The sequence below is a fragment of the Micropterus dolomieu genome, linkage group LG18, assembly GCF_021292245.1.
Source record: "Micropterus dolomieu isolate WLL.071019.BEF.003 ecotype Adirondacks linkage group LG18, ASM2129224v1, whole genome shotgun sequence".
NCBI classification, from domain to species: Eukaryota; Metazoa; Chordata; class Actinopteri; order Centrarchiformes; family Centrarchidae; genus Micropterus; species Micropterus dolomieu.
This window is the reverse complement of record NC_060167.1, coordinates 34145332-34171725: the sequence shown is the minus strand read 5'-3', so window position 1 is coordinate 34171725 and position 26394 is coordinate 34145332. Positions and strand designations below refer to the sequence as shown.

At 40.2% G+C, this 26394-nt stretch overlaps 5 protein-coding genes across 10 annotated transcripts in view; 1 reads left to right on the top strand and 4 right to left on the bottom strand.

Annotated features, from left to right (window-relative positions):
• The window catches only part of LOC123987480 (receptor-type tyrosine-protein phosphatase gamma-like), a 323656-nt gene that overhangs the window by 218959 nt on the left and 78303 nt on the right, over positions 1–26394 (bottom strand). The window lies entirely within an intron of this gene.
• On the bottom strand, positions 207–7454 carry mybl2b (v-myb avian myeloblastosis viral oncogene homolog-like 2b). Its single transcript, XM_046076416.1, has 15 exons — positions 7169–7454; positions 6616–6712; positions 6425–6496; positions 6225–6317; positions 5900–6120; positions 5654–5786; positions 5511–5570; positions 5129–5347; positions 3435–3707; positions 3209–3351; positions 2160–2259; positions 1956–2066; positions 1516–1632; positions 1306–1425; positions 207–1190 (listed from the first exon to the last, which is right to left on the bottom strand). Exons 1-15 carry the CDS (start codon positions 7186–7188, stop codon positions 1062–1064), a joined length of 1908 nt encoding a protein of 635 aa, XP_045932372.1. The 5' UTR covers positions 7189–7454; the 3' UTR covers positions 207–1061.
• On the bottom strand, positions 8012–15238 carry ift52 (intraflagellar transport 52 homolog (Chlamydomonas)). Of its 5 annotated transcripts, none has more exons than XM_046076421.1 (14): positions 15077–15238; positions 13808–13976; positions 13615–13702; positions 13315–13444; positions 13118–13193; positions 12865–12936; positions 12637–12763; positions 12444–12527; positions 12239–12307; positions 10039–10193; positions 9859–9946; positions 9636–9744; positions 9409–9554; positions 8012–9331 (listed from the first exon to the last, which is right to left on the bottom strand). In XM_046076421.1, exons 2-14 carry the CDS (start codon positions 13924–13926, stop codon positions 9278–9280), a joined length of 1317 nt encoding a protein of 438 aa, XP_045932377.1. In that variant the 5' UTR covers positions 13927–13976; positions 15077–15238; the 3' UTR covers positions 8012–9277. The 5 variants fall into 5 exon arrangements, with proteins under 5 accessions (XP_045932377.1, XP_045932373.1, XP_045932376.1 ...); XM_046076417.1 differs by lacking the exon at positions 15077–15238 and adding an exon at positions 14386–14569; XM_046076420.1 differs by lacking the exon at positions 15077–15238 and adding an exon at positions 14314–14390.
• Positions 8193–9124, top strand: si:ch73-303b9.1. The gene is made up of 2 exons (XM_046076424.1): positions 8193–8341; positions 8427–9124. Exons 1-2 carry the CDS (start codon positions 8317–8319, stop codon positions 8906–8908), a joined length of 507 nt encoding a protein of 168 aa, XP_045932380.1. The 5' UTR covers positions 8193–8316; the 3' UTR covers positions 8909–9124.
• On the bottom strand, positions 17302–25499 carry acot8 (acyl-CoA thioesterase 8; the record flags this gene model as incomplete). The annotated part of the gene is given in 5 exon segments (XM_046076423.1): positions 17302–17571; positions 19811–20002; positions 22695–22852; positions 23199–23424; positions 25367–25499. Coding segments are annotated over 5 exon segments (828 nt in total), but the record flags the coding sequence as incomplete, so codon positions are not given.

Genomic DNA, 26394 nt, shown 5'->3' with positions numbered 1-26394 from the left:
AGACAACATCTACCATTTACTAAAATGGTGTGACAGAGTGCACTAACTCTCAGTCACCTGGGTTGAGCACATGTCATTTAGCTCAGGAATCCAGCTGAACAGAACCTGTTTTAAAACCACAACTATTCACATTTTAAATGACACGTTTACATTAGATATGCAGTGTAACTCTCGCTTTGTGCAGCGGCAAAATCAGGAGAAAGATGTGTATTAGACATATTTGTATTTTAATACATTTCTTTGAACAAATTTTTGTAAGATAAAGTAAAAACCTACACTAAATATTTACAAACAGTGCCAAACAACACAATTTCCTTGCCACCTGTACCTCCATTACATTTCAACTTACTTGCCTACTACATAAACAAAGTGTATTCATCACATTGCTGGATCTCAAATTGTACCAAGCCACCTCTACAGAATACACAATTCAATTTCTGTCTACTATTCCTGGTGTGAGGTCCTCACTTTTAATGAGTATTGAAACGTATATAATAAATTTAGACACATGCACAAACAGATCTTACAACAAGACAATACACACATAACATTTTCAACATGGATCATCTCTAAATGCATTACTGATCAACCCGTCTGAATGTACTCCATATTCAAGTTATGCAACAGAACTCTACATACTGAGTGTTTGTACGCTTCACAACTTTTAAAAAAAACTGTTTAATTACAGGCACATTATGCATTGTAAAACCATGTCTTTTCAGTGATAGCAAAAGGTATATAGCAGTGATTTTTCAATTCTACATTCATTGTTCTTTTCAAACACGTTTAAGTGGATTCTGAAGTGGGATTTACTTCCTCCCCACCAAGCTTTGCACTAGACAACTGGAGTGACACTAAATCTAAAGGCACCTTTCTCTCTCAAATTATTGAAAGGACTGTATTCTGTCAGTGTTTTGATCATTTTTTTTTTTTTTCCCCAAAAACTGTACTAAACCTTCACATTACATGGTCTTTTCTCCATCTCAAATTACAACAGCAGAACGTAAGGGGGGAAAAACGGCAACATTAAGTTGTGTATGTGTAACAAGATGATAGATGTCTCAGGACAGAATCAGAGCCCGGCTGGGAGCGTAGGACTTTAGTGAGCGAAGGTAGCGTCTGGCTTTCTCAGTCATTATGAGCTGGTCTTTAGTTTGTCCACAAACAACAGTTTCCCATTCTTTTGACATCTGAAGAGAGAGGGAAAAACCCATCACAAATTAAATCAAAGCAGAAAAGCTGTCATAAAATACTTTTCCATTGATGTGAATATTCTTTCCTTTCAAGGTTAAAGATGGAACTTACTGGAACTGGGGGCACGGTGCTGGGAAATATGGCACTGTCACTAGGTCCCATCAGGAAGCCCTGGTCCAAAATACTTTCATGCCGCTTACTGTAAAATGACGAGGAGTTGAGAGGTTCTTCCTGTGGCCGAAAGAGGAGGACAAAAATAATTAGCATGCAGCAAATCTACAGACAGGCTATTAAGACATTTCTACACTTTTTTTTTTTTACCTTGATGCTGTTTTTGACTTCAGTTTTGACGGATGTGCGTTTGGATGTGGGCATCACCTGGCAGTCCATGACATCCAGGGCCAATGATTTCCTCACCTTCTTCATAGGAGGCCGATGCTGCGAATAACAAACAGAGATCTGTGTAAATAGCTTCTGTGGAGCTGCCTGCTGACCAAGTGTTATAACCTTTTCTCTTATTGAGGATGTCCACCCACCGCTTTCTAAAGTCATTCAAACATTTTACCTGCAATCTCTATATTCTCAAAAACATCTATTCCTTGTCCATTTGGCCCTTTGAACTGAAGACATTTTGGCCTTGTGTTTTATGTATTCTTGAATCATACAGAAATGTTTCATCCAGAACTAATGTGTGTACATGTTATCGTTTACCTTTCTTACTCTCTAAGGATTAAAAATGATTAAAGTTGACTCATAGTTACCATGGTTTTACGTCGCTGCTCAGGCGGAGTCGAGCGTACAACAACCAAATCGATCCCACCGTCTCTTAGGATGACCTCGTTTATGTCGTCTTCAAGGTTCGGAGTCTGAGGCTAAGATTGCACAGCAGAAAAACAGCGTTAATGCAGTGTTGATAAAACCAAAACTGAAGTTCTTGCCTTTCACTGACAGTCACAGAGACTCACCAGTGGCCGCAGAGTACCATACTTCTCCATGGCGTTTTTAAACGGCGTTGGTGTTCGTGGGGTCGTACAGAGCTCGGACTTGTGGTTGGGTGTAACAAATCTATGTGAAAACAAAATGTGAAAACAGAGACCCAAAATCAAATTCAAATCCCCTTCAGAATCCCTTGTAGAATTTTATTTCACATTTGCAAGTAAATATAAAATAACTACAACTGATCATTTCTCTAGGGAAGGAGCACCTCGTCCCTGGTCCACTCGAGGTCATGCAGTGTGGAATAAGGCTGCTCCATTATAGCAAAAATCATATTCACGGTTATTTTGGTCAATATTGACATTGCAATTATTTAAAATGATTACTCAGTGACTTGGGAAATTGTCATCCAATTGAACTTTTAAAATTGACTGACTCATTCATTTAGAATTATTATATGCATTACACCAAAATCCCAAATAGCACATGAAATTAGAAATAGCAATCCAACGATATTAACTTTAAACAGCGCAAGAAGAGCAGATGAACTACTTGAGGTGACGACAACTCTTTACATTATGCTGAAATTCAACCATGGATATTTTAAAAGCATGGACAAGGAAAAGCAACACTGAACACACCTGGTTTAATATCAATAATATGTTATTTCTATGAGTAGAGGAAATGTCCACTGGCTGCTAGGCTCATTTCTGCAGTGGGATTTACAAGACAAAATGTGTGTCAGCACGCGGTATCACAATAATCCTTTCATCTTGATTGACTTTTTATTCGTTGGAAGCCAAAAATTGTAATTGAGATTAAAATTTGATTAATTGCACAGCCCTAGTGGAGAGTGATGAGTCTTTTCTCTCACAAACTATATCTGACTAAATACAGACACAGAACAGCCAAACCTTTCGTTTTAAATGTTAATTGGCTACAGCAAACGAGGATCCTACTGTCATTATGCCGCCATTGCTCTTTGCTAATAGAAAAATAGTTGGGGGAGAAAGGAGATTTGATGAGAGCGAGCTTGATGAATGGAGCCAACTGAAAAATGAACCTCTAGACCACTCACGCTGAGTTTTCCTTCTGAATGAGGGGGGTCTTGTCACGCTGCAGCGGTGTAGTAACGAGCGCTTTCTGGCTGCACACTGGCGTGGATGTGAGGGAAGGGTTCTCCAGGTCATGGGTGTCCTGCTTTGTCCACATGTTGAGGAACTGGAACAACACGTGTTAGTGGACTATCTCATAGGAAATTATGATCAGAACCAACATCAGAGATACAGCATTATTTAACTTACTTGAGATGGAGAAAAGGGCAAGATTTTCACTGGCGTGCTTTTGGGAGTCATGGATTTACTGGCATCAGGAGACAAGGCGATGCGTCTCCGACTCCGGCGATTTAGTATGGTGGGGGGCGTGATACCTCCAGGGGAGATGGGGATGAGCTCCCCCTTGTTGCCTTTGCTCAACTCCTGCAAGGCGCTGCCCTCCAGACGAAACTGGTGGCGCTCTGGGCTCGGACTATCGTCAGGCAGGTCAAAGGCTGCAAGGTTGCACCAACCATCGAGGTCCTGGTAGCACAAGAGTCATAGTACTTGTTGGTTGGACATCTGCTCTGATATATCACAATCAAACAATCACGATGCCGGCTCAACACTGAGTTGTCCGTCCGCCATCGCCGGTGGACGATGGCATCGTCTATCGGCCCAACCCTAGTGCAGGAAGTTCTGAACATGAGCAGAACGTTTGCTAAAAGAGTGAGGGAGAAAGTCCAGGAGTTTATAAATTAATTTTTAGAAAAAGTCTCATTAAGGTGAAAAAGTGCAACTGTCACATTTAAAGAAGTTACTTCCCCAAACAAGACACTAAAAAGGGGTGAAGACTAAATCATGCCTGCATGTGTGCTGACTCAGCAGGGATGATATTACATGAAAATAATTGATCAGCAGGAGAAACAGATCTGAAAGCAGCACAGAATGACTGAGAGCTGCACTGCATTAGATTATTTTATATTTTGAATTTTGTGTTTCCCTTCACATAAATAAAAATGTTTCCACCATAAGTTGTTGCAGAAAAGGAATAAAGTGGCGCAAAAGAAATCATCAGAATGCAGGAAATTAAGTGTTTAATGGTCAAAACTTTCATATAATTTGGCACTGAAGATTTCTTAAAAATAGTGTTAAACTCTCTCATCTTGATCTCATGAGCCCAGTATCATGTCTCGTCTCTGAGCTCAAAGCGTCACTTTGTGTTGAAAAGCGGTGGGGACACAATGGCTCAGATTAGGGGTGTAATGAAACACTGGCGTGACAAGACATGAAGATGCACAAGAACACTATTTTGAAGAAATACGAAATATGTGAATTATGCAAATATATGCATTCTAGGGACATTTTCTTCTCCATATTACAGTGGAAATGTCTTTTTTTATATAAATGGAAGTAGCAGGTGACAATTCATAATAAAATATATAAGGAAATATAATGCAGTAATTAGCAGCTTGGTTTTTCCTTTTAGCTTAAGTTACTTTTTTTGGACAATGCACCTTTCTTTCTTCTATATTTAAATTGTATTCCATGTTTTTTAATTGTATAAATAAACTTTCCGCAAAGCATTTTGATTTGTTAGTTAATATTTCTTGGTGCAAGCAAATTTTCGGCTTTCAAAAAGTGATGAGGACAAAGTCAGCCATTTCAAAATGTGGTGGGGACATGTGACACCTATGGTTAAGTGTATTGTCACACCCCTAATATAAAGAAAAGAAAATATAAGGCTTTACAGTTAACTTAATAAAACATAAAATAGTTCATGATCACTAGTAATAAGTAGCTTACATATGGTTTATAAAGGTACAATGATATATGACCAAAAATGTATCCTTATAATCACGTTTTCTTTTCAACAGCACTATTTGTTATTGGCAGAAAATAAGCAGGATTGATATTTAAATAACATGCTCTGTGGGGTGTGGTTGGTTATTGGGGACACCTACCCCATCCACCATATCCAGCACTTCCTTCAGGGCTGGCCCGGTAGGTGAGAGAAAGCCGGAGCTGTCCACCACCCAGCTGGAACAGTTCATTTCTCCTGTGGCGTCTGCGTCCGTCCTGGGGCTTAAACTGTCTTTTGGAGAGGCCCCGGCCTTTGATGGCCCCGGAGCAGCAGGGCAATCAAAGACCTCAGCTTTAACAGAGACAGGCGCTTCCTTCAACTGGCGGGAAAAAGTAGACATCTGGGACATTACTAACATTTAAAGACGTGATTACTGTTGTGTTACACAAAGATCCTTTCCGTCCGCTGACAGATTAAATGATTTAAAGCCACACTGTACTTAAATGTTGACATTTTACAAATCAAAGCGATTGCTCACTTACGGAAGAATGTGTTTTCTGCTCTGGGTCCTTGTCTGCACCATCTTGTGAAGAACTGGGCATCTATGTAATCAGAAAACAGAATTTTCAGTACAGTTCAATACTGCATCCATCTTAGAGGAGAGCATTATAGAAAGATAGCGCACCTGCTCATCCTTATTAACACGGGCCAACAACTCTTCAAGTTCATTCGGCCTCAAGACCTCCCCAGCATAGAAGCCCATTTCTAACTTGCGTTTGATAGTCGAGTTCCAGTGGTTCTTCACTGCATTATCTGTCCTGTGAATAAATATTGTAACATGAGTCCTTCGGAGAAGGAAAGGGTTTATTTCTGCACACAAAGCCATGTCAGCCATTTCAGACTGACCACAGCACTGATAGAGTGTATTTACCTTCCAGGGAGCAGCTTGGCGATCTCAGCCCAGCGGTTTCCAAGCAGGCAGTGAGCCTTGTAGATAATGAGGTCCTCCTCGGCAGTCCAGGATGACTTCTTCACATTAGGATTGAGGTGGTTGTGCCAGCGCTCTCTACACTGCTTCCCTAGTCTGCCCTTCAGATGCTTGGCAACCATCGCCCACTGTTTGTTGCCGTAGAGATTCACAAGCTCAATAACCTGAGGAATGAGGGGCACGCATCTGAATAAGAACTCACTCTGACTCATCACGCTGGACGTACTGTTCATTAAACCCCTGCACTGCTAGCTAACAAGACACCTACCTTCTCATCCTCCTCTTTGGTCCAAGGACCTTTAATCAATTCTGGATCCAAGACCTTGAACCAACGGTGCTGACACTGGTGTTCAGTGTGACTCTAAGTAAAACAAAACAAGCATAATAAGATTTTAAACACTGAATGAGATTTTTATTGACATAAAATGGTCGAGGAGCCTAGTATAACTAAATGTTAATCAAACTCACTGGTATTAAACTGGCGATATATTTCCAATCGTTTGGTCCCAGTTTTTGAACCAATGCCTTCAGCTTGTCATCCTATAAACAAACACAAGAATAAAGCATGTTGATGTTCCCTCTTCTACAGAGCTGTTATTTACTTTGATAGGGTCAGAAGTCAGTGAGAGAACATGCAAACGACAAGTCATGACGATCACCTCTTCTTGAGTCCATTTCACCTTCACTTTCCCACCGTCTCTCTGTTCTGACACATCAGAGTCCGTGTCTTGATGCATGGCCTCCTCTCCATCCTCACTGAGAAACAAACAGCTGTGATGAGCAGGAATACAGCTGACAGTGAACGCAGAAACTTGCCACTGACCCGCCCTTGTGGTGTGGTGGGGCGAGGAGAACTTGATTGTCAGGCTGCGATTTAGCACAGTGCAACTCTTTTTTTTGGTAAAAGGCCGCTTCACTGGTAGACAGATTTATTTGATCACTGCGAGCCAATATAAATAACGTCGGCTGTTAAATTCAATACTGAAACGCGTTTGACTTTATCGTGATTCTCCGGAAAAGGGCGGCCCAGACGAGTCCGTGAAGTAATCACAAGTTACAAGATTAGGTCAAAAAGCAATCCTTTTACCTTAGCTAACTGAATGTCATTTTAAACTGTCACATTAGTAGCAACGTTAACTCCAGTCTGTGACAAAATAAGTATCGCTATCGCTGCTGTTAATTCCAATCAGATAACAAAGATCAACATCTTACCCGCGCGGCCACCAAGACATTTCCCTCTGTTTCTGTTGTTTACGGGCAGACGGTGATTTGTCCTCCTCCCTTTGCACGTCATGTGCATGTGTATTTGGTGTTTTCTCGTCGTATTCCGCGTGTGTATTATTTCTAGGAAGGGACCTGTGGCGGTGGAGGCTCGGTGCTGTTGGGTTGAACAGTTTGGTTGCAGCTTGTAACCAGCTGGAGCGATGCGCCAGGGTTGTCCGCGCTCCTGGATTTCTATCTCGCGCCCTTCTCGATCGTAGAAACCGGATAGTGACGTAGCTGCGCGTTAGATATGCGCCTGGGATCGAGCAGTCGGCTGAACAACTTCCGGTAGGGGCTTCAAAATAAGTGCTTGTCGTAAGTCTGCGGTCCTAATCTAACAAAAATGTTCTAATACCAAACCGCGTTATGTTCCTAGACTGTATGGCTATCATTTTAAAATACAGTGACAAACTAAATCGTCTATATTCTCTCCCCTTTAATTATCATGTAAAAATGCGGTAAATTCAAAATATTTTGTGGCAAAATAATTAAAAGCGCAAAAACAAAACAACAATTATAATAGTGTAATGGTTTAAAACTATTAACCTCAGTCTCCCATATATTAAGATGGTTTTTTAGAGGTGATCAAACTACCAAAAAAATGTACTGGCAATCACCTAAGTCAATTATTACTCAAAAATATTACATTTCTCTGGTTCCAACTTCTAAAATGTTAAGATTTGCTGCTCTTCTATGTCATTAGTTTCGGCCTTGTGATGGGTATTTTTGACGATTTTATTATATCTATAAACATTAAATGATTCACTGGAATAAAAAATCTCAATACATCGATAATGTAAATTATGCGGAGCCCCAGTTTATTTTTGTCCACAAGGAGGTGCTCAGAAATAACAAGTAAGTAACAACAAAAATGATTAAAAAGACATATACACATGATAGAAATAACATTTACATTTTTAATAAACATATTATATAAAAAACAGAAAGTGATCATGACTGAAATGTCTCTCAGGCTGTATACTCCCCCACCTATGCCAGACTGATGACCTGTTCAGCCTACAGCTGGGTCAATTAACAGCTTCAAGAGTTTAAAACCCACCTGGAGCTCAGTTGACACTCATTGGCCCAAGGAAACAATGGAGAAATCGTTTGTTGTTAAAGGTAATTAAACTGATTTATGCTCAAGCTTGTTATATTTATTGAAGTCTGATCAGTTTATGTGATTGTGTCACATTTTATCTCCTAGATATGAAAAGCTTTGAGTGTTCCTCTCCATCGGAGCTTGACAGGAAGTTTTTAGTGGAAAACAGTTTGCTGTCTGCTGTTTTGTCACCAGAACAACTGCCCACATCAAGAGCATCAAATGAAACGGTGGCTGAAGGATCTGACCCCAAACTGTCCACCCTATCTTCTCTCTACCTGTCATCAGAGGCCATTTCTCCGTCTCTGAGCTTTTCATATAACAAAGAAATTGACAACTATCGCCTGGCTGTGCCTTTGCAGGGAAAGTCCTCCACTCCCCACATGTTTCTTCAAAAGCAAAAAAAGCCTGCTTGTTTTGACCAGTCATACAGCGATCTCTCTGCCTCTCAAATGTCATGGGAGGTTTCTTTGATAAGACCGGACAGCAACAGCCCCAGGTCCTGCATGGAGTCCAGCGCTTTGGAGCAAGCATGGAGTCCAAATACCCCGACTACACAACATCCATTACCTGAAGTTTCTCCCTGACGTGGCCAAGAATGTCTACACACACTTAATATTGATGATTGTGACTGCCTCTTCACCCACACGCATCAAGGATAAATTAAAGTGGATTCTAAAATGCTGCATGTAAATGTGAAGGTAAAATGTTTGTATTTACAGGATCCATGTGAAGATTCTTGCGGAGAGCTCCATATGCTTTTAAATAAAAGATTTTAATAATAAAAAAAATCAATTTCTTTATTTGCTTAAGTGTATTTTTATATTTTCCCCCACAATGAAATGCAATATAGAAATGTATAAAATAACTTCTACGCAATTTCTAAACAGCATCATGCATAGTCTATTGTAACAATACTTAACTAAAGAATATACTCTGATCTGCTTGGTCATGTTTCATGAATCCAATCGCAGTGGAGTGAATCGTGTCTCTATGTCAACGTCCTGTTCCTGCAAGGAAGAAATTCATTGTTAGATCAGGCAGTTTGTGCATAATATCTATCTTCAGAGTTTTAAGGGTCTCTCACCTGATTGAGTTTCTTGAACTCCACAACCTGGAAGAAAATGTGCTCCAAGATGTGTTTTGCATCCCTCTGATCTTTATCTAACTTTGGAGTCACCCCCAGAATTTCACCACATTTCCGCACATAGAATTCAAGATCATCGTCTGTACCTGTAAAGAGAACCGGTTTAATAAAATAACAGAAGTACCTCCTAACAATCCTAACCAGTTCATTTTGCTTTGTAAACTTGCATTTGTTGGTGAGCTGCGCTAGGCGCACTTTCTCAGAAGAGAACGTTTCATCCAGATCAAACAGGTCCAGCATAGGTGGAGGTAAATCACTTAAGGCAGGAGGAAAGACCTAAAAGACAAGACAATACCCACTTCTGGGATCAATCCTGTGGGGCTTAAAGCAAAATGTTTATTGAATGACATCTCAGTTGCACATGGACAGGAATGCATGACTGAAACTTACAGCAGGTTGAAGTTTAGGCAGAGGGGTCTCAAACTGTGGTGTGATCAGCTGAAGTTGCTCGTCTTTGACGTTAAGCTGCTTGTAAGCACTGCAGAAAACATTTTATTGTTCTTTAGCTATGAAGAGAAGAACAGTGAGGCGAGGGAGAGTGGCACAGTCAGGTGTCCTTTGCTTTCTCACCTGATGACTTGGGGTAACGTGTCGGTTGACAAATTGAACAAAGACGTATCAAAGAGAGAGGTAAAGTCCTTGGGGTTTTCATCCCCCTCTTGTAGACACACTCTGAGCTGTTCTGACAGGCAGCCTGCATCCGGCAACATGGTGTAATCTGTGATCTAGAGGACAAAGGACAAGACGGATGTTGGCTTATTTAAAAGACTATGGCTGCGTTTCATTAGTGGCTCAACATGCCCTTGTTGACTTCCCCATGGCACATGCCCTTGTTGACTTCCCCATGGCACATGCCCTTGGAGGAAATCCTACCGCCATCATAAGTGTTGTTCCGTTAATCTGAAACTTTAGTGAACTTGGTGAGTTCAACCCTCGGAGGGATGAGGGAGCGAGTCAACAAAAACGCTGCGGTCAAAAAGTCTTTTAGGAAGGTTCCTAACTGAGTGAAGTGACCCGGAAATATTTCAGTGGCAGCCATGATAAGAGCTGGTCGAATTCTCTAAAAGCTAAGGAAAGGTGCTTCAATGCTTCCTATCTTCTCTCCTGTAGCATAGGGTTCAACAGGCAATCCTTTACGAAAGGAAAGGAGATAATGCCGTCCCACAATTCCTTGCGGCAGCAACATTTAAAGCAACGCTCGTTCTCAAACCATGAAATCCATTGACCACATTTAGCAAAATCCTTGCAATATATGACGGACAGGAATGCCTGGAATTTTTTTTCTTTACTGGACTCATGATACTGGAATAAGCCACTCACAATTTCCTTCTTTCTTTTGGTTTGTTTTCTTTTGGCTTTGCTGTAATCCGATACTGTTTCAACACACTTTTATGTTTCGGATTGTTGAAATATGCCATAAAGTGTTGTATTTGAATATTCTACAATAAAAAAAAAAAAAAGAAGACATAACTGACCATGTAAGCTACCATTTGCCATTAAGCCTTTTCTCCCTTATGCCATAACTTGTTAATATGCATATATCTTGAACTGTCAACAATTACTGAGAGCTATACCCGAGGTATGTTACTAGTCTTGTAAAATGATGAAGTGAGGATATTGTTGCAGCGTATAAGCTCACGTTATGCTTAGTTTGCATTAGTTATTTTGGCCAATGTATTGTCAGCCTTCAGCAATATCTTAAATTTATTTTACTTCAGTCAGAGATGCTGATACCCTTGCCTTAATAAAGGCAAGGATCAAGCTGGATAACCTCTACAGTAAATGTAATGTATTATTTATATACAATTATTGGGATTCATTTTTGATAAATATGTGTGGGCAGGAGGGTGAGTGTGTCCACCTTTAGATGGCCTGCATTAAAACAACATGAGGCGCAGTGTCAAAGAAGAGCTTTTTGTAGTCCATCTCCGGAACATTGTAGTTTTATCACGGCGGGTCACGTCAGTAACATCCGCCGTCGCATAATTAGGTCACCTAGAAAAGAGCAGTCGGATTCTGTGAGCCTCGCGGTCCTCTTTTCCTAAGTCCTTATGGATTCTCCTTCACATCTTTCCTTGACGTCATGACGTTTTCCATCGAGGTCAAGGAAAAGTGGTTAGGAAAGGACTTTTTTTTTTACTTTTCGACCGCAGCCTAAGAGTCACTCCAGAGATGAATATCACCCACAATGTGTTGCAGTTAAATATTTGGTCCAAGAAAATACATCCATGGTTAGGTGGCAGTAATGTAGTCTACATAAAACCAGTTGCTTGCCACAAAAGAGGAGAAATAAATTGAGCAAGGTAAGTTTTACAATGAATACTTATTGCAGTGCCTAAAATATAATTTAATATTCAAGATTCTTGTATTGTTCAGTTTGTAATTTCTTTATTCCCAACATTATCTGTAAACGTTTGGTAAAATTGCTGTTTTGTAAGATAATCATGACATAGATCACAAATCAGAAACAGATGCAGCTAATTACAAAGTGCCAAAGTATTGCGATTATCTGTATGCCTTCGCCTTATTGACATGAGCCTGCAGGTATTTCTGATGATTTATAAAAAGCAGTATAGCGCTTAGCCTACAACTGGCGGTCGTGTTACTTTGGGCTGAAAGTGTACAAGGGCACGTGCGTTCCGTTTAAATGCCCCGCTCCTCCCCCACCTACTTTTACTCTGCTAAGTGGCCTCCGTGTGACAGAGGCTGTTACAGATTTTACAACGGCTTATTACCATTATTGATTTTCCACTCAAGTATACTTCCTCACCTCTGGGTCTTCCGCATCAATCTGATTCAGCTGAATATTATCGGTCATGAGCCACTGGAGCACAACATCCTGAAATGAAAAGTACAACAGACTGTTATGCACAACATCTGACGATTCACAAATTCCACAGGAGAGCAGAATACTCTTCGACCCTTCTGATGTATTAGCTGACAAAAGAAAATCTGTAAACGTCCACTGGACTCACCATGATTTTACTGTTCTCCTCTTTGTCTATGTATTGGTCACTGAACATGTGGCAGGAACCCAACACTGCCAGTTTGCCTGCCTCCTTCGTAAGACATAAGACATCTTTCAAAATCACCTCCCAAGTGTACATTCATATTATTAGGTACTTTATGGTCTGGGAAGGGGTATGGAAACTACATTGTGCCTCTTACCTTTCCTTGATGGAAGGCCAGGACAGGCCTGTTGAGGGGAAAGCAGACTGAGCCAGTTGAAAGAACAGCTACAGCAGGCTTCATCACACTCAGTGTGGCACCATATGGGTACACAAATGTGAGAGCCCTACACAAATAAAGACAGAAAAGCTTGCATTCAAAACCTCTCTTAAACACTAAATGCAATACTTCATGTAGAAGATAAGAATATAAAAGTAATTCATTTACTGTGCATTGTTTCCAACATTTTCTTCTTCAATGATTCCTGTGACCACTTTCCCAGCAGCCCGACTAATCTCTCTATATACAAGAAAATGACAGTGATGTGCATCAGCTTACAAATGTATAAAAGAGTGGTACATTTATTACAAGTAAATTTTATATTTTATACCTATATAGCCTACTAACACTCTGGGACTGACTGGAATGTCTGAAAACGGGTGTGTTTGTGTGGGAAAAACCATATGCCGTAAAGACAAACCTGTTCAACACACCATTGGACACAAGCGCCTCCTTAGGATGGAAGTATTTGTAATACACATTCCGGACAACAGCATCTGCAGCAGTGATGGAGACAGAAGAAAAGAAACAGACGCCACAGAATTCAATACAATTCACAAAATAACCTATAACCTGTAGATGATGTCAACTGTCATTTCAACAAATTCCAATATGCACCATTGTTGACCATTATTCCAAACTCCTCCAAAAGAAAGTTGATATTGGTCTCATATTTCATTTCCCCTCCTTCACCAAGCATGACCAGAACATTTCCTGCTCCATCCAGGTAGTGCTTCAGTACCTCCAGCTGAAAGAAAACGGGAAGAGTGTGAAAACCTGAGTTCAGAATTTAAAACAGCATATTAAAAGGTGTAGCTGGTAAGCTCGCCATTTCTATCATCTCCCATTCCCAGAGCTGTCATATGGAAATAACAAAAAACTTTTTACTAGGAAACAGCCTTTTCCCTCTTTTGATACCTCGGATGCTGTGAACTTCTCCCTCGGGCCTGCAGTTATCCACAACTTGACACCCTTCAGCTTCTCCAAAGACAGCTCTTCCTTCATGCTAGGGGAGGCAGCATTCTTTTAGCAAATATGGGTTTTCTCAAAATGACAGAAAAACTATTGAAAATGTAGTAGTTCAAGGTACCGTACACCTTTAACACCTTACCTCTGGATTTTCCATTGAGCTCTTAATCTTTTCTGCATGGATTTGTATCCATTGTTAGTAGTAAACAGCTCTCTTTTTGAAAAATTGAAGACGACAGTGTTGTGCTGTTCCTTGTCCATTCTTTATTAAAGTACCACACTGAAGTCGGCTCTTATTAGAATCCATACACCTAGCAGAAAGTTAGATCCCATATGTTATTCACAATGAACTCACCTTAATACATTATTACTATCTTAGCTAAATATGAATTGAGTTGGCAAGGTATGCAGAGGCCATTCCCGAGAGTAATTAATCAATATTAACTTGCTAATACTGCAGTAGTTGGCAACAGTTAGCAAACATAGCTATGCAGCTAACTATATGTTTATCCAGTGTATAACGTTACGTTACTCATGTAGCGTTAGCTAATAGCTAAGCGTCGTTACCTCAACGTTTGAGGTTTAACATTACTTCTTCTCTTTTCTGAATTACTCAAGTGATTACAAAGAGCTATGGAAACTATTCACCTCTTACCCTGTGTTATCGTATATTATTATATTCGGTCTATGATATTAACAGGTTAACGTTGCCAAAGTTACCTCACAAGCTCTCCTAGCAGTGATGCATGATGGGAAGGAAGTGGTAACCAAGGGCGCTAATCACATAACAACCAAGCATGGACTAAATAGTGCAGCAGTCTGTCAAAATAAGTAGAGTGGGAGGAAATTTCACATAAGAATCGAACTTTTTATCTTCTACGATTCTAAATCGATGCCGACTGTACAAATCGACTTCAGTAAAAACGTTGAGTTAGTTAATAACGGAACGAAAAGCCCGGAACTCAATTGCAAGGGCAGACCCGGACGGTGTAAATACGCGCACATACTAGGGTAATGTTTTCTTCAAAAAAAAGTCAAGTGTTTGGCCACATTTGTCTTTTTTTGTCTACCTTTGTCTTGCAAAGGTAACGATACGCTATATCGTTACCTTTGCAAGACAAAGGTTAAGTATTTTGTGAATATTTAGCTAACACCTCCACCACCTACAGCGTAGCGGACTAACAGATAAACTGACGGACCAGCACACACGGCAGCACTTCACGACGGCTTTCACACAGCTGGAGACAACAACACAGTGGAGCACTCTGCCTTTCCCCTTTCCCCTTACTCCAAAAGACGCAAAGCTAAAAGAAGTGCCATAAATAACAAGTATCGACACATTGCTCCTTTTGCCATCTGAGCTAGCGTTAACGTTATATCTTGCGATAATACCTGTTACTAGATTATTTACCTTTAGCCCTCTTTTTGGAGCATCCTGTGACCAAGCAGTGGTCCAATGGAAACTATTTTGATTCCCAGTTTGCCTAATTTTATGAATAAAACAGCTAATGTCCCGAGGCGTGCTCACTCTATCAAAGGTTAAACCGTTTCTCCCAGTAGCTGTGAACTGGCTGCAGTGGCTGCAATGTTTTCCTTTGCGGCCATTGTGCCCGGCAAAAGACTGGCAACTGTCTAACAACATCATAGAACGGTGACACCCTTTGTTTTCCCAGGATCAATTCTCACTCTGAAACCTCATGAGAGGCGAGTTGTTGCAGGAAGACGGTGGAAACGGGGGCCAGAGTTGATGAGAGGAGTTAATTTTATTGCAGTTCCTCTACGTACACAACAAACTCCTCTCCCTCATTTCCATCAGCGTTGTGAAATATGTGAAAATAGTGCCTCTGTATACAATTACCAAAATTGTCCTTTCATTTTTTAATAGACAATTCTACATCAGCCAGTGGCCAGCATACAGAGAGCCCTATTTACTCCACTGACTTCCATTTCCTCTATATGAAGATTTACTTATTCTATGGAAATATAAAGACAAATAACAAAATCTGTACACCCTGTGCATAGATTTCTGCAAACATGTCCTTCCATCACTATCCATGTCCCACCTACGGGTATATTTAAAACACTGCTCGTCCTTGTTGATTTTGTTTTGCTATTTTGTCTGCTCTCTCATTCCCTTTTATACCCACATGAGTGGGCACCCAGCAGAATCTCACAACCCTCCAAAACCTCCATATTCTAAATAAGCTTTGATGGATTTCTAGCATTAAATCCTCTCTATTAGATTTCATATTTTGAATAAGAGGCTTTGGAAACAGCCAAATAGGGATATTACTAATAGGAGTAGAGGTCAACAGGTATTCTCTAATCAATCTTCCTCTTATTTAGCCTTTGTTACCTATCCATATTCCCAGCATTCCCGAATAACACTATTGGCATGATTTTCATAACCACATCCTTGTAGTATTTTAACACAACCTGGTTTCCTTAGTCGGTGTTCATCTCATTGCACCAGCCATTGGCCTCATCAGAGCCCTCTAAATATAGGCTGCATCAATGATTGTTTATCTGCTGCCCAGTCTGTCCCAACCACTGCTCTCAGTAAGTTTATACCATTTTGACTCCACATTCGCTTTTGGTCTAACCACATACCCAGATATTAAAAGAATTAAAAATGTACTGTTTCCATATTGTGGCCATATAACTTCAGGTTCTGTTTGTCTATCCCTTATCCCTATCCCTCAGACTTACTTGGAGAAAGCTTTGAGCCCAAATTATACAGCCATTGTTTGTACTTTTCATATTGCTTCCTTGATTTTACTTCTCACCCTTGTGGAATCTCATCGTCTTGCCCAGATGGCCCCATAGTCTGCATACAGAGCTGACGCAATCCTTCTGTCCAGATTCATGAAAATATCATCAATCATAACATTCAGTAAAACTGGCCTTGTGGATTTACATTAGTAATTTCAAATTCCTCAGATACTGATTCCACTTTAACTCTAAATCCTCTTTCTGAAGAAAAAAAATCTAAGACCCAATTATAGAACCTACATCTAATTCCCATATTGTTCAATTTAATTAATAACCCCTCCCTCCACCTGGAGTTCTAAGCCTTTTCAATATCGAAGAACACAATACTCCTTAAATCTTGCATTTTAAACGTTTTCTCTATGTCATTGCTTACTTTCACAACAGCATCCATTGTAGAACGCCCTTTTCTGAACCCACTTTGATATGGTGCAAAGAATCCTCAATGTCCAAGGATGCGATTAAGTCTCCTTAATATCTTCTCCAACCACTTGCATGGTGGGATGTTAGGACGATGGGTCTATAGTTGCCAGCATGACTAGGATCCAGTTTCCAGGTTTATTCAATGGCAATATTAAAGCAGTCTTCCAACTATTTGGCATTTTACCTTCGTCCTATATCTTATTAAATAAGTGCATTATTATATCTAACACTTTTTGAGGTGATTTCTGGAACAGGACATAGCTCAATTGATCTCCTGTAGTAGTATTTCTAAATCCATTTAAAACTATCACTAGTTCATTCATGTTCATTTCTGCATCCACGGTGCTTTCCTCTTTCACAGCCTACATAGACCAGTGGAAAGACTTTCGTTGGGCCCACAATAAGATAACACGTCTCATTTAACAAATAACAAGCATTCATCCATTAAAACCTTTTTGTTCACATTTATTGATTAGAAATAAATTAATTTTTGCATTAATAAAACAATCATATTTATTTTTCTGGTCATTTTATGTCTTAAATTAAGTTACAATTGATATGATTAGAGTTACAAAATAAAACCTTGGACATGTGCTTATAGTTTGCTGGGCTCTGTGACTGGTTTCACTCTGAGGACACCCTCCTGGGAACACGAGGCAGCCAGCACCCCATCTCTTCTCCACAGTCGGCCTTGAACCAGTCCCCTGCTGCCCCCTGTGGGACAACACAAACTACATGTTACAAGTGTACACATCTCATTCATGTAAAATACATGTTTTATGCTCCGAGATAATAACGCTATTTGTATGGCCACAGAAACAAAAGCTTTAGGCTTACCCAAAATTAATTTGAACGACAGTGAGATGTCGCTGTTGAGTAGATTTGGCTTATCAAAACAACAAAGCAAGACAGTACATAAAATAAGCATAGCAACAGAGTAGGGTTGGAGCAATTCATCCAGGTCATCAATTACGAAAAAATACATAGATTTGGATGATGTGCGTTGGTGCATCGCAATGAAGCGCTGCACCTGATCTAAGAGAGAACAAGCTGCAGCTAAAAAACCTTGCACTCAACAATCTTAAGTTTGGGAGTGTTTTAGACAGAGACCCAACAATGTGGTGCTCTGCAAGCTCTGGAAATGGGGTGTCACTGCAGCACAACTGCTGTGCACGAACACGTGAATGTGAAGCGAAAGCATCCCAGAGCGCTTTGCCAAGATGGTAGCAAGACACCACCGATAATTAAACCCATGTCGTGACCATTTAAGTTTTAAGCCAAAATACTGATTCTCCAGTTCAGGGAACGAGTTCCCATACAGTGTTTGAATCCATCTGTGTCATAGCAATTGTTTTGAATTTGAGATACAGTATTTTTCTAATCCAGCATCTGACAAATAGTGTCTGTTATAATCAACGCAGAAGTATAAATGGGCCTTTGTGTGTCTTTTTCAGGATGAGATGTCACATTGATTCAGATTATAGGAGTAGATTTTACTTGCTAGCACTTATAGGTATAAATGCCCATATTTTAAATCTGTCTTTGTCTTGACAATTTTTAAGTAATAGGCGGTTCTACTGTACATAAGAATAATAACTTGAACATTTTTTTTAAAAGTTACATATAATTGACAGCTATGGGCAAATTTACCTGTCGGCAGTTCTGACACCTGACAACGATACTGACATTTAAAAGTCATCCCACTGGTCAGGGGTAAAAAAGGTGAGAAGGATACGCAAGCCGAGAAACACACAGAGACAGTGTAAGAGGGGTCTGTTTTTAAGCTTACATGTTGTATAGATAACGTGCATTCGTCTACTGCAACAAGAGAAGGAAACCGACACGCAAGGGCGCCTCGTGTTGAAAAGTAGCAGGGACATAAGGGCTCAGATTGGGGGGGGTGACGATACACTTACGAGACGTGGCGATGCAGCATACTGGTGTCACAAGAATGAGATGTGATGATAAATTAACAGTATTTAATAGAAATCATCAAAGCTCAAATATATGAGTTGGGGGGTCTGGGTGTCCTCCCCCAGAAAAGTTTGAGCATTAAACACTTCCTGCATTCTGGTGACATTTCCTGTTCTGCCTTACCTGCATCAATTTATGATGAAAAGGTTTTTATTTATGTAAAGGGAAACACAAAAGTCAGGTGTCAGGTGATCCTGTAGATCAACTTTTCTCATGTAATATCACCCCTGCTGAATTAGCACACATGCAGGCATGATTTAGTCTTCCCTCCTCTTTTGTCTTGTTCACAGGGAGAGAACAGAAAATGTGGCCAAATACAAATTGTCACAAGAAGTTAAAGTTACTGACTGGTGCTGCGTGTTTTGGGGTCATTTTATAAATCAGTAGCTTGTTTATTCTTACTTAAAAATGCTTTCATTTGTTCTTTGCCATTTCATGTTGCAAGCTATTTTTCATAAGTGATGGGGACATGTCCCCAGTGTAAATAACACAGATGCCGACACGTTTCATCCTGCTGGGTTGTCGCCAGTTATAAACTTCGCAACATTACTGTATCTGACAGGACAGTTCACATTGTAAGCTAGCTTTCTTCTGTCTTACATCAGGCTAGCTTTCCGCCGGACAGCACATTCGGCAGTGTTCAGCTGTCAGAATCCGCAGTGTAGCGAAAAAGACCCGCCCTACGCTGCCTCTGATTGGCTGTTGGGTTGAGGCATAAGGAGTGACGATTTGTTAGGCAGAGTCAGTTGTAAAGTTGCAAAGCTCATGCTAGAGAGGAGAGGACTCGGTAAATAAAACGTGTAGGCCTATTTTCTGTCAAAAGCAGAACTTAGAACCGAGACCTTACAGGTTCTTATACTGTTGGTACAGGTTGGGATTATGGGTATTTAAGTTCCTATAGTGGAAAAGGCCTATTTGTGGTGCTGTGACAGACAGAACAAATTAAGTACAGCAGACAGGGAGTTGACAACATACTGACCTGCCCACGGGCTCTCACACTCATACAACATCCATTCATCACTGCGGAAAGTGTTGTGGAACCACATGGCGTGGTCCAGGGATGCTAGGAACTTGGCCCTGTAGTCGGGATAAGGCAGCAAAGCTGTGCCCAGGAATGCAAAGTCTGATACATAAGCAGCCACACAGCAATGCAGCTTCATGTTGCCTTCACCTACATAAACACAAAGAAAATGCATAAACAAATGCTGCCTAGCTTAAACTATACATACATGTTAAATTGTTAAAATGTTCTGCTATTTTCACATTGCATATCTTTATGATGTTTGCCTGATATTGATATTATTTGCTGCTTAATTAAAATCATCACTATTTGATCTATTACTATATCCTGAGTATCCTACGGTAGTGTGCAAAAATTTGGGCACACCTAATCAAAACGCCCTTTACAATTAATATTTAAAGGGAAACCATTACCGTTAACTGATCGAGGAGCAGTGGCCACTATATTAGATACACCTTGCCAGTCCCGGGTTGTTGCCTTCAGAACTGCCTTCATTCTTAGTTGCATATTTTCAACAAGGTGTTGGATTCCTCAGAGACTTTGGTCCATATTGACATGATAGCATCATGCAGTTGCTGTTCTGCATATCTTGGTTGTAACGAGTGGCTGCCGTGTGATTGGCTAATTAGCTATTTGTGTTAACATGCAATTAAACAAGTGTACCTAATAAAGTGGCCGATGAGTGTATACCCAAAGCTTAGGACACAAACCATGTGTTTTGTCAGTTTCCATTTTGTCCTGTTGTTTTGAGTAGTAGTGTCCTGTTGGGAAGTTGAGTGTCTTCCCATTTTGCACTAATTCATATTTAGGCCTATGCTGCGTATTTGTGTTGCTGCCTTTATCAAGTGGTATTCATGCTACATAAGACAACAATACAACATACAAAAAGACCTACAGGGCAGAGCTGCAAAATAAAACCTTCCTCTGACCTCAATGCAAAATGAAGTATGCAAAAGAAAACCTTCAGCAGCATGAAACCTTTTGCAACAATGTACTTTGGACTAACAAGACCAAAAGGGAACTTTTTGGTCACAACCAAAGATGGTGAGGTGTGACCAAACATGCCAACTGTTGAGCATGGAGGTGGATCCATTATGCTTTGGGGTTATGTGGCAACTGCGGTCACAGAAAATATTGCGTGAGCGGAAGGAAGAATGGATTACAACAAATATCAAGTCAGTTTAGTGACTATGTTCAAAGGTCAGTCCAGACAGTGAAGTTTGAGGAGAGGTTGGGTATTTCAGCAAGACAATGATCCAAACCATTCCTCATAATCAAGTACCTCCAGGAAAGAAGGATTAAGGTTTGGGGAATGGCCACCACTGTCGACAAAGAATATTTCTGAGCTAAAGCCCAGGCGTTATGGGGGAAAATTCCAAAAGCAAATTGAAAGACTCTTAGCTCGCTACAGGAAGTGTTTGCAAGCTGTTAAAGTCGCCCAAGGTGGCGACACAAAGTACTAACTGGGGTTCCCAAAGTTTTGCACAGGGCCTTTTTCCTGTTTTATTATTTAGAAACTATAACAAAACAAAAAGTAATTTTGCTTTATAATTTGAGGAAATGTTTGGTGTGTAACTTTGTATCATTTAAAAGGTCAGGTTAGCTCCAGTTCACTTAACTTACATTTAGCACTCCACTGTACATGCTTTTCAATACTTGTAATATATGTAATGCAAATTCTACTTAACTGTTAGGGATGTCCTGATCCAATATTAACGATCTGGATTGGGCCGTTCAAGGCATTCTGTAACTGAATGGTATCAGCTTTATTGAGCACAAACGTAAGCCCGATCCTTTGTTTTGTTATGGCTGTCACACAATTGTCATAAACGGAGAGCCATGTGAGGCAGAATGTAGCTAAAATGTCAAAACACCCGCAGTCGTCCCGGATTCTGCTTGATACGGAGCCGTACACTGATGGGAGGGACTCAGAGTTAATTACTTTTATTAAATTAACTTTTTAATTAAAGTTTTTGGGATTAAAAGTGGATTTATTTTCACTCCACCTGTTTGCCGCAGCGAGCCACCGAGTTGCTGTGATACTACCTAAGAAACCAGACAAAAGAGGATTGATTGCAGCATTTTAAAAGCTGTTTGTTTAACACATGAATTCATGCTTTGTAAGGTCTGCCTGCAAGACGACAAGCAAAGTCGGAAATGCCACCTGCAACTCCGGGAGAAATCCCGGCGGGCGGGTCGATCTGTGGCCGCTGGAGCAGCTCGTTATACAAAAACATGAGTAATGAGTGTTTTAAAAGCTGTTTTCAGTGTGTTAAATGTTCAAAAAATCTTTTCAATCAATTATTTAAAAGGCTTTGACAATAAGTTGGGCCCATGCCGAGTGTCCCGACACCAGAGTCTGCACTTCCATAGTCCTCCACTGGTTTCACAACATAATTGCACACAAGAAGAAGGAGCACACGCAGGTAGTATAAATAGGATTATAACAAATGGTTTGTTAATAAACTCTGTGTAACTTAAACACCCAGCCGAATACAGTGAGTTCACTCAGGTAACTCAGGCAAAGGCTGCACCAAAGCAACACTCACTGGCGGCTACTTTTAAAAGGAGAGAGATTTTATTTAATTCTATGTACTTGAAGTGTGCACTATTTAACTATATTATCGAGGAAAATAGAAGTATCGGGTTGGAACTCAAAATCGGCAGATACTCAATGTTAAATTATTCGAATTTGGGGCAAAAAAAACACGATCAGGACATCCCTAATAATTGTTATTGTTATTACATTTGCAACTACAGTACTTTGAATTTCCCCTATGGGTGATTAATAAAGGATTCTCTTATTTTATCCTATCTTATGTGTGCCTTCAATGCATTTTACCAATATATCCTCGTGCTCGCACCCAGAACACCTTCTTAGGCTCAGTTGCAGCAAGTCTGTATAACTGTGGTGGGTTGATTGGCTTTATCTCAATGGGAATCTCGCTAGCCAGCAGTTTGTTAAGGCCTTCTTTCGCATTCTCTGCAAGGTCTGGTTTACTGTAAAACAAAAGAAGGAAATACACATCATGACTGAGGACTGCAAAGTACTTAGTGGCATTTATGGCAAATATGACTGCAAACTCCAACATAAACTGCTCCAGATTGCATGTTTTTTTTATCTTCCACATGGCTTCTGGCAGACGAGCATCACTTTTAAAAATTGAACACAGGCTTATAAAATACCGTATGCAACAACAGACACAGTTCAACATCTTTTTGTTTCTTGAACAGTCCAAAACTCATTAATATATGAAACATTTGCTTGAAAATGACAGATTATCAAAATTGTTCAATTCACTCATTTTCTGTCGATTGACTAATCAATTAATTGTAGGAACTTTACCTGAGATAAAGATGAATAAGCTCCTCCGCGGTGAGGAGGTCTTCAGGCTGAGGGACCACCGGCATGGTGAACTGGTGCTGCAGTGGACTCGGCTGTAGCTTCTGGAAGGACGCTTGGCAGATAAGTATCGGCTGTCCGTGCTGGATGGCCTTGACAGAGCGTACTGTGAAACTGTGACCATCTCTTGTGCGGTCCACCTGGTACAGCACTGGAACCTTAGGATCCCCTGAAAAACACCCAAAAGACAGCTGCAGGGAAACAGTACAATAAACTGGGATTAATTTAGAGTCCCCTCCAAAAGTATTGGAACGGTAAGGAAAATTCCTTTGATTTTGTTGTTCACTAAAGACATTTGGGTTTAAGATCAAAAGATGACTATGAGACAAGAGTTCAGAATTTCAGCTTTTATTTCCTGGTATTCACATCTAGATGTGTTAAACAACTCAGGACATACCACCCTTTGTTTGAACACACCAATTTTTCAAGTGAGCTAAACTATTGGAACACGTGACTGACAGATGTTTCTTGTTGCCCAACCTTTTAGGTTGATTGTCCAAACATTAAATAGCTCTGCATGACTAGTCTAAGTTTTCATCCTTGGTTCAAACCTATAAAGACTGTATTTACTGTTAAAGAGGATAAACCAACATGAAGACCAGAGAGCTGTCTGTGGGAGAAAAGCAAGCCACTGTCAAGCTGAGAGAAGAAGGAAAATCGACCAGAGCCATTGGACAAACATTAAGCACAACAATTTGGAACGTCCTGAAAAAGAAAGAAACTACTGGTGTACTGAGCAACAGACGTCCAACAGGTCGGCCAAGGAAAACAACAGTAGCTGATGACAGAAATATCAGGAGAGCTCTGAAGAAAAGCCCCAAAACATCAGGAAGTGACATCAGCAACGACCTCCACAGTGCAGGGTGAAGGTATCACAATCCACTGATTGAAGAAGACTCAGAGAGCAGAAATATAGAGGCCACACCACAAGATGCAAACCACTCATCTGCAGCAAGAATCTGAAGGCCAGACTGAAATTTGCAAAGAAGTACAGTGATGAGCCGCAAAAGTTCTGCAACACAATCTTATAAACTGATGAGACCAAGATTAATCTCTAGCAAAGTGATGGAAAGGCCAAAGTGTGGAGAAAGAAAGGAACTGCTTATGATCCGAAGCAAACAAGCTCATCTGTGAAGCCTGGTGGAGGTGATGTCATGGCTTGGGCGTGCATGGCTGCTTCTGGAACAACTCATTAATATTTATTGATGATGGAACTGATGATGGGAGCAGCAGAATAAATTCAGAAGTGGACAGAAACATTTTGTCTGCCAATTTACAGAGAAATGCATTGAAACTAATGGGGAGGAAGTTTATCATGCAGCAGAACAATGATGCAAAGCACACTGCCAACAAAACAAAGGACTTCATCAGGGGAAAAAGTGGAAGGTTTTAGACTGGCCAAGTCAATCAGCTGACCTTAACCCAACAGAGCTGCATTTCACCTCCTTAAGAGGAGACTGAATGGAGAAACACCCAGAAACAAACAAGAACTGAAAGAAGCTGCGGTAAAAACCTGGAATAGCATCACAAATGAAGAATGCAACAGTTTGGTGATGTCGATGGGTCGCAGGCTTGAGGCAGTTACTGCAAGAAAGGGTTATGCCACCAAATATTAAATGTTATTTACTTAAAGATTAATTCTTCCATTACTTTTGCTCAATTAAGAATGCTGTGGTCTAATACAAACGGTGATATGTCCTGAGTTGTTATTTACATCTAGATGTAAATACCAGGAAATAAAAGCTGAACATACTCTTCTTTTGATCTTAAACCCAAATGTCTTCAGTGAACAACGAAATCAAAGGAATTTGCCTTACCGTTCCAATACTTTTGGACATGATCATTCCACTGATTATGATAGGATTGCGACTGATTATATAAGGGTTATTTTCAGGATTTTCTGATAGACCCTTGAGCATATTTTTTTTAGCTTATGCACAAATGCTGATAAAAGTAAGTGTAAGGTAATTCACGTGGGTCATTTTAACTACTGTCTTCTGTATTTTCACCCTATTAAAAATCATCTGGCTTTGCCCATGAGCCCCCCTTTTTAATATTTGAGTTGCACTCTCTCTGGCCTGCAGCACCCTTAAAATGTTGTTTCATCTTACCTGCTCGTACGAAGTAGCAGTGGAGAGAATGGGCGTAGAGATTATCACTGACAGATTTGGCAGCAGCTACAAGGGCCTGGCCGACTATTTGACCACCAAACAAACGCTGAGTGCGGGGCACCCAGTGATGTGTCCCTCTGGGGAAAAATATTGAAACAATTCAAATATATGTAATGCATTTGACTAGATCACGTTCATCTAGCTGTGAGCGAGGGTGATCAAAGTATTTGAGTGGTCTTATATTTAGACTTTATATATATTTAGAGTTACTAGTTACTTTATTTGGTATCCTTATACCCACATTTTTTGTAAGCTGCATATTAATGTAAATTTATCTTTTGGAGTTGAAGACAACAACGCGACATTTCGGAACTGTCGCCATTCGTCTGCTTTCTGTTGCGCCTAAAATCGGTATTATTACGGTAAGGACGGCATGCGAGTGAGCTGAAGGTCTTAAAAGATATATACGCGTTTTTTGGTGATGCCCTTAGTGATTATATGAACACATAACACGGTAATATAATAATATAAATAATACTAACAACGATAATAGTATGGATAGAATGTATAATTATTTGTTATTATAAAAAATGCAAAATGTACCTTTGCTTTGTTATTTTGTGAACATATGAAATTTTCCTCAGCAGTTAGTTCACCGTTGTCATGGCTTCTTCCTAATGAGTTCTTCTATCAATCGCACAAAAATTGTGGTGATTTAGACCGCGGTGAAGTTAGTTTTAAGTTGGATATTCGACAGACATTCACCCAGGATCCAGTGACGGCTTTTTAGTCAGTTAGCTCACCTCTGATGGCTCGCTTTTAACCAACGGGGGTTAGCTTAGGGACCATCAATAAATTACAATTGTGAGAACAGTGTTATGGGAAAATCATTATTTATTTCAATAGCTTCCAAGTCATGTGACACAGGGCATTCAAACCAATGCCGAATTGTAGTACTACACTGGGCAAATGAGACACACCCCTTCATATTTGATTTGAGTGCATATTCGAATTTATATGAATATTTA

Bases quoted from the DNA above. Each gene is read 5' to 3' on its own strand.
- mybl2b (XM_046076416.1), bottom strand. From the start codon at position 7,188: ATGTCTTGGTGGCCGCGCGG. The intron at 6,497-6,615 runs GTGATCGTCATG...GTTTGTTTATAG, and splicing joins TGAAATGGACTCAAGAAGAG to GATGACAAGCTGAAGGCATT. The intron at 2,260-3,208 runs GTGAGTGGTCTA...GTTTTCACATAG, and splicing joins ATTCAGAAGGAAAACTCAGC to ATTTGTTACACCCAACCACA.
- si:ch73-303b9.1 (XM_046076424.1), top strand. From the start codon at position 8,317: ATGGAGAAATCGTTTGTTGTTAAAG. The intron at 8,342-8,426 runs GTAATTAAACTG...TTTATCTCCTAG, and splicing joins GAAATCGTTTGTTGTTAAAG to ATATGAAAAGCTTTGAGTGT.
- ift52 (XM_046076421.1), bottom strand. From the start codon at position 13,926: ATGGACAAGGAACAGCACAACACTGTCGTCTTCAATTTTTCAAAAAGA. The intron at 12,937-13,117 runs GTTTGTCTTTAC...TCTTGTATATAG, and splicing joins TCCAATGGTGTGTTGAACAG to AGAGATTAGTCGGGCTGCTG. The intron at 10,194-12,238 runs GTGAGGAAGTAT...TTTGTCCTCTAG, and splicing joins TTGATGCGGAAGACCCAGAG to ATCACAGATTACACCATGTT.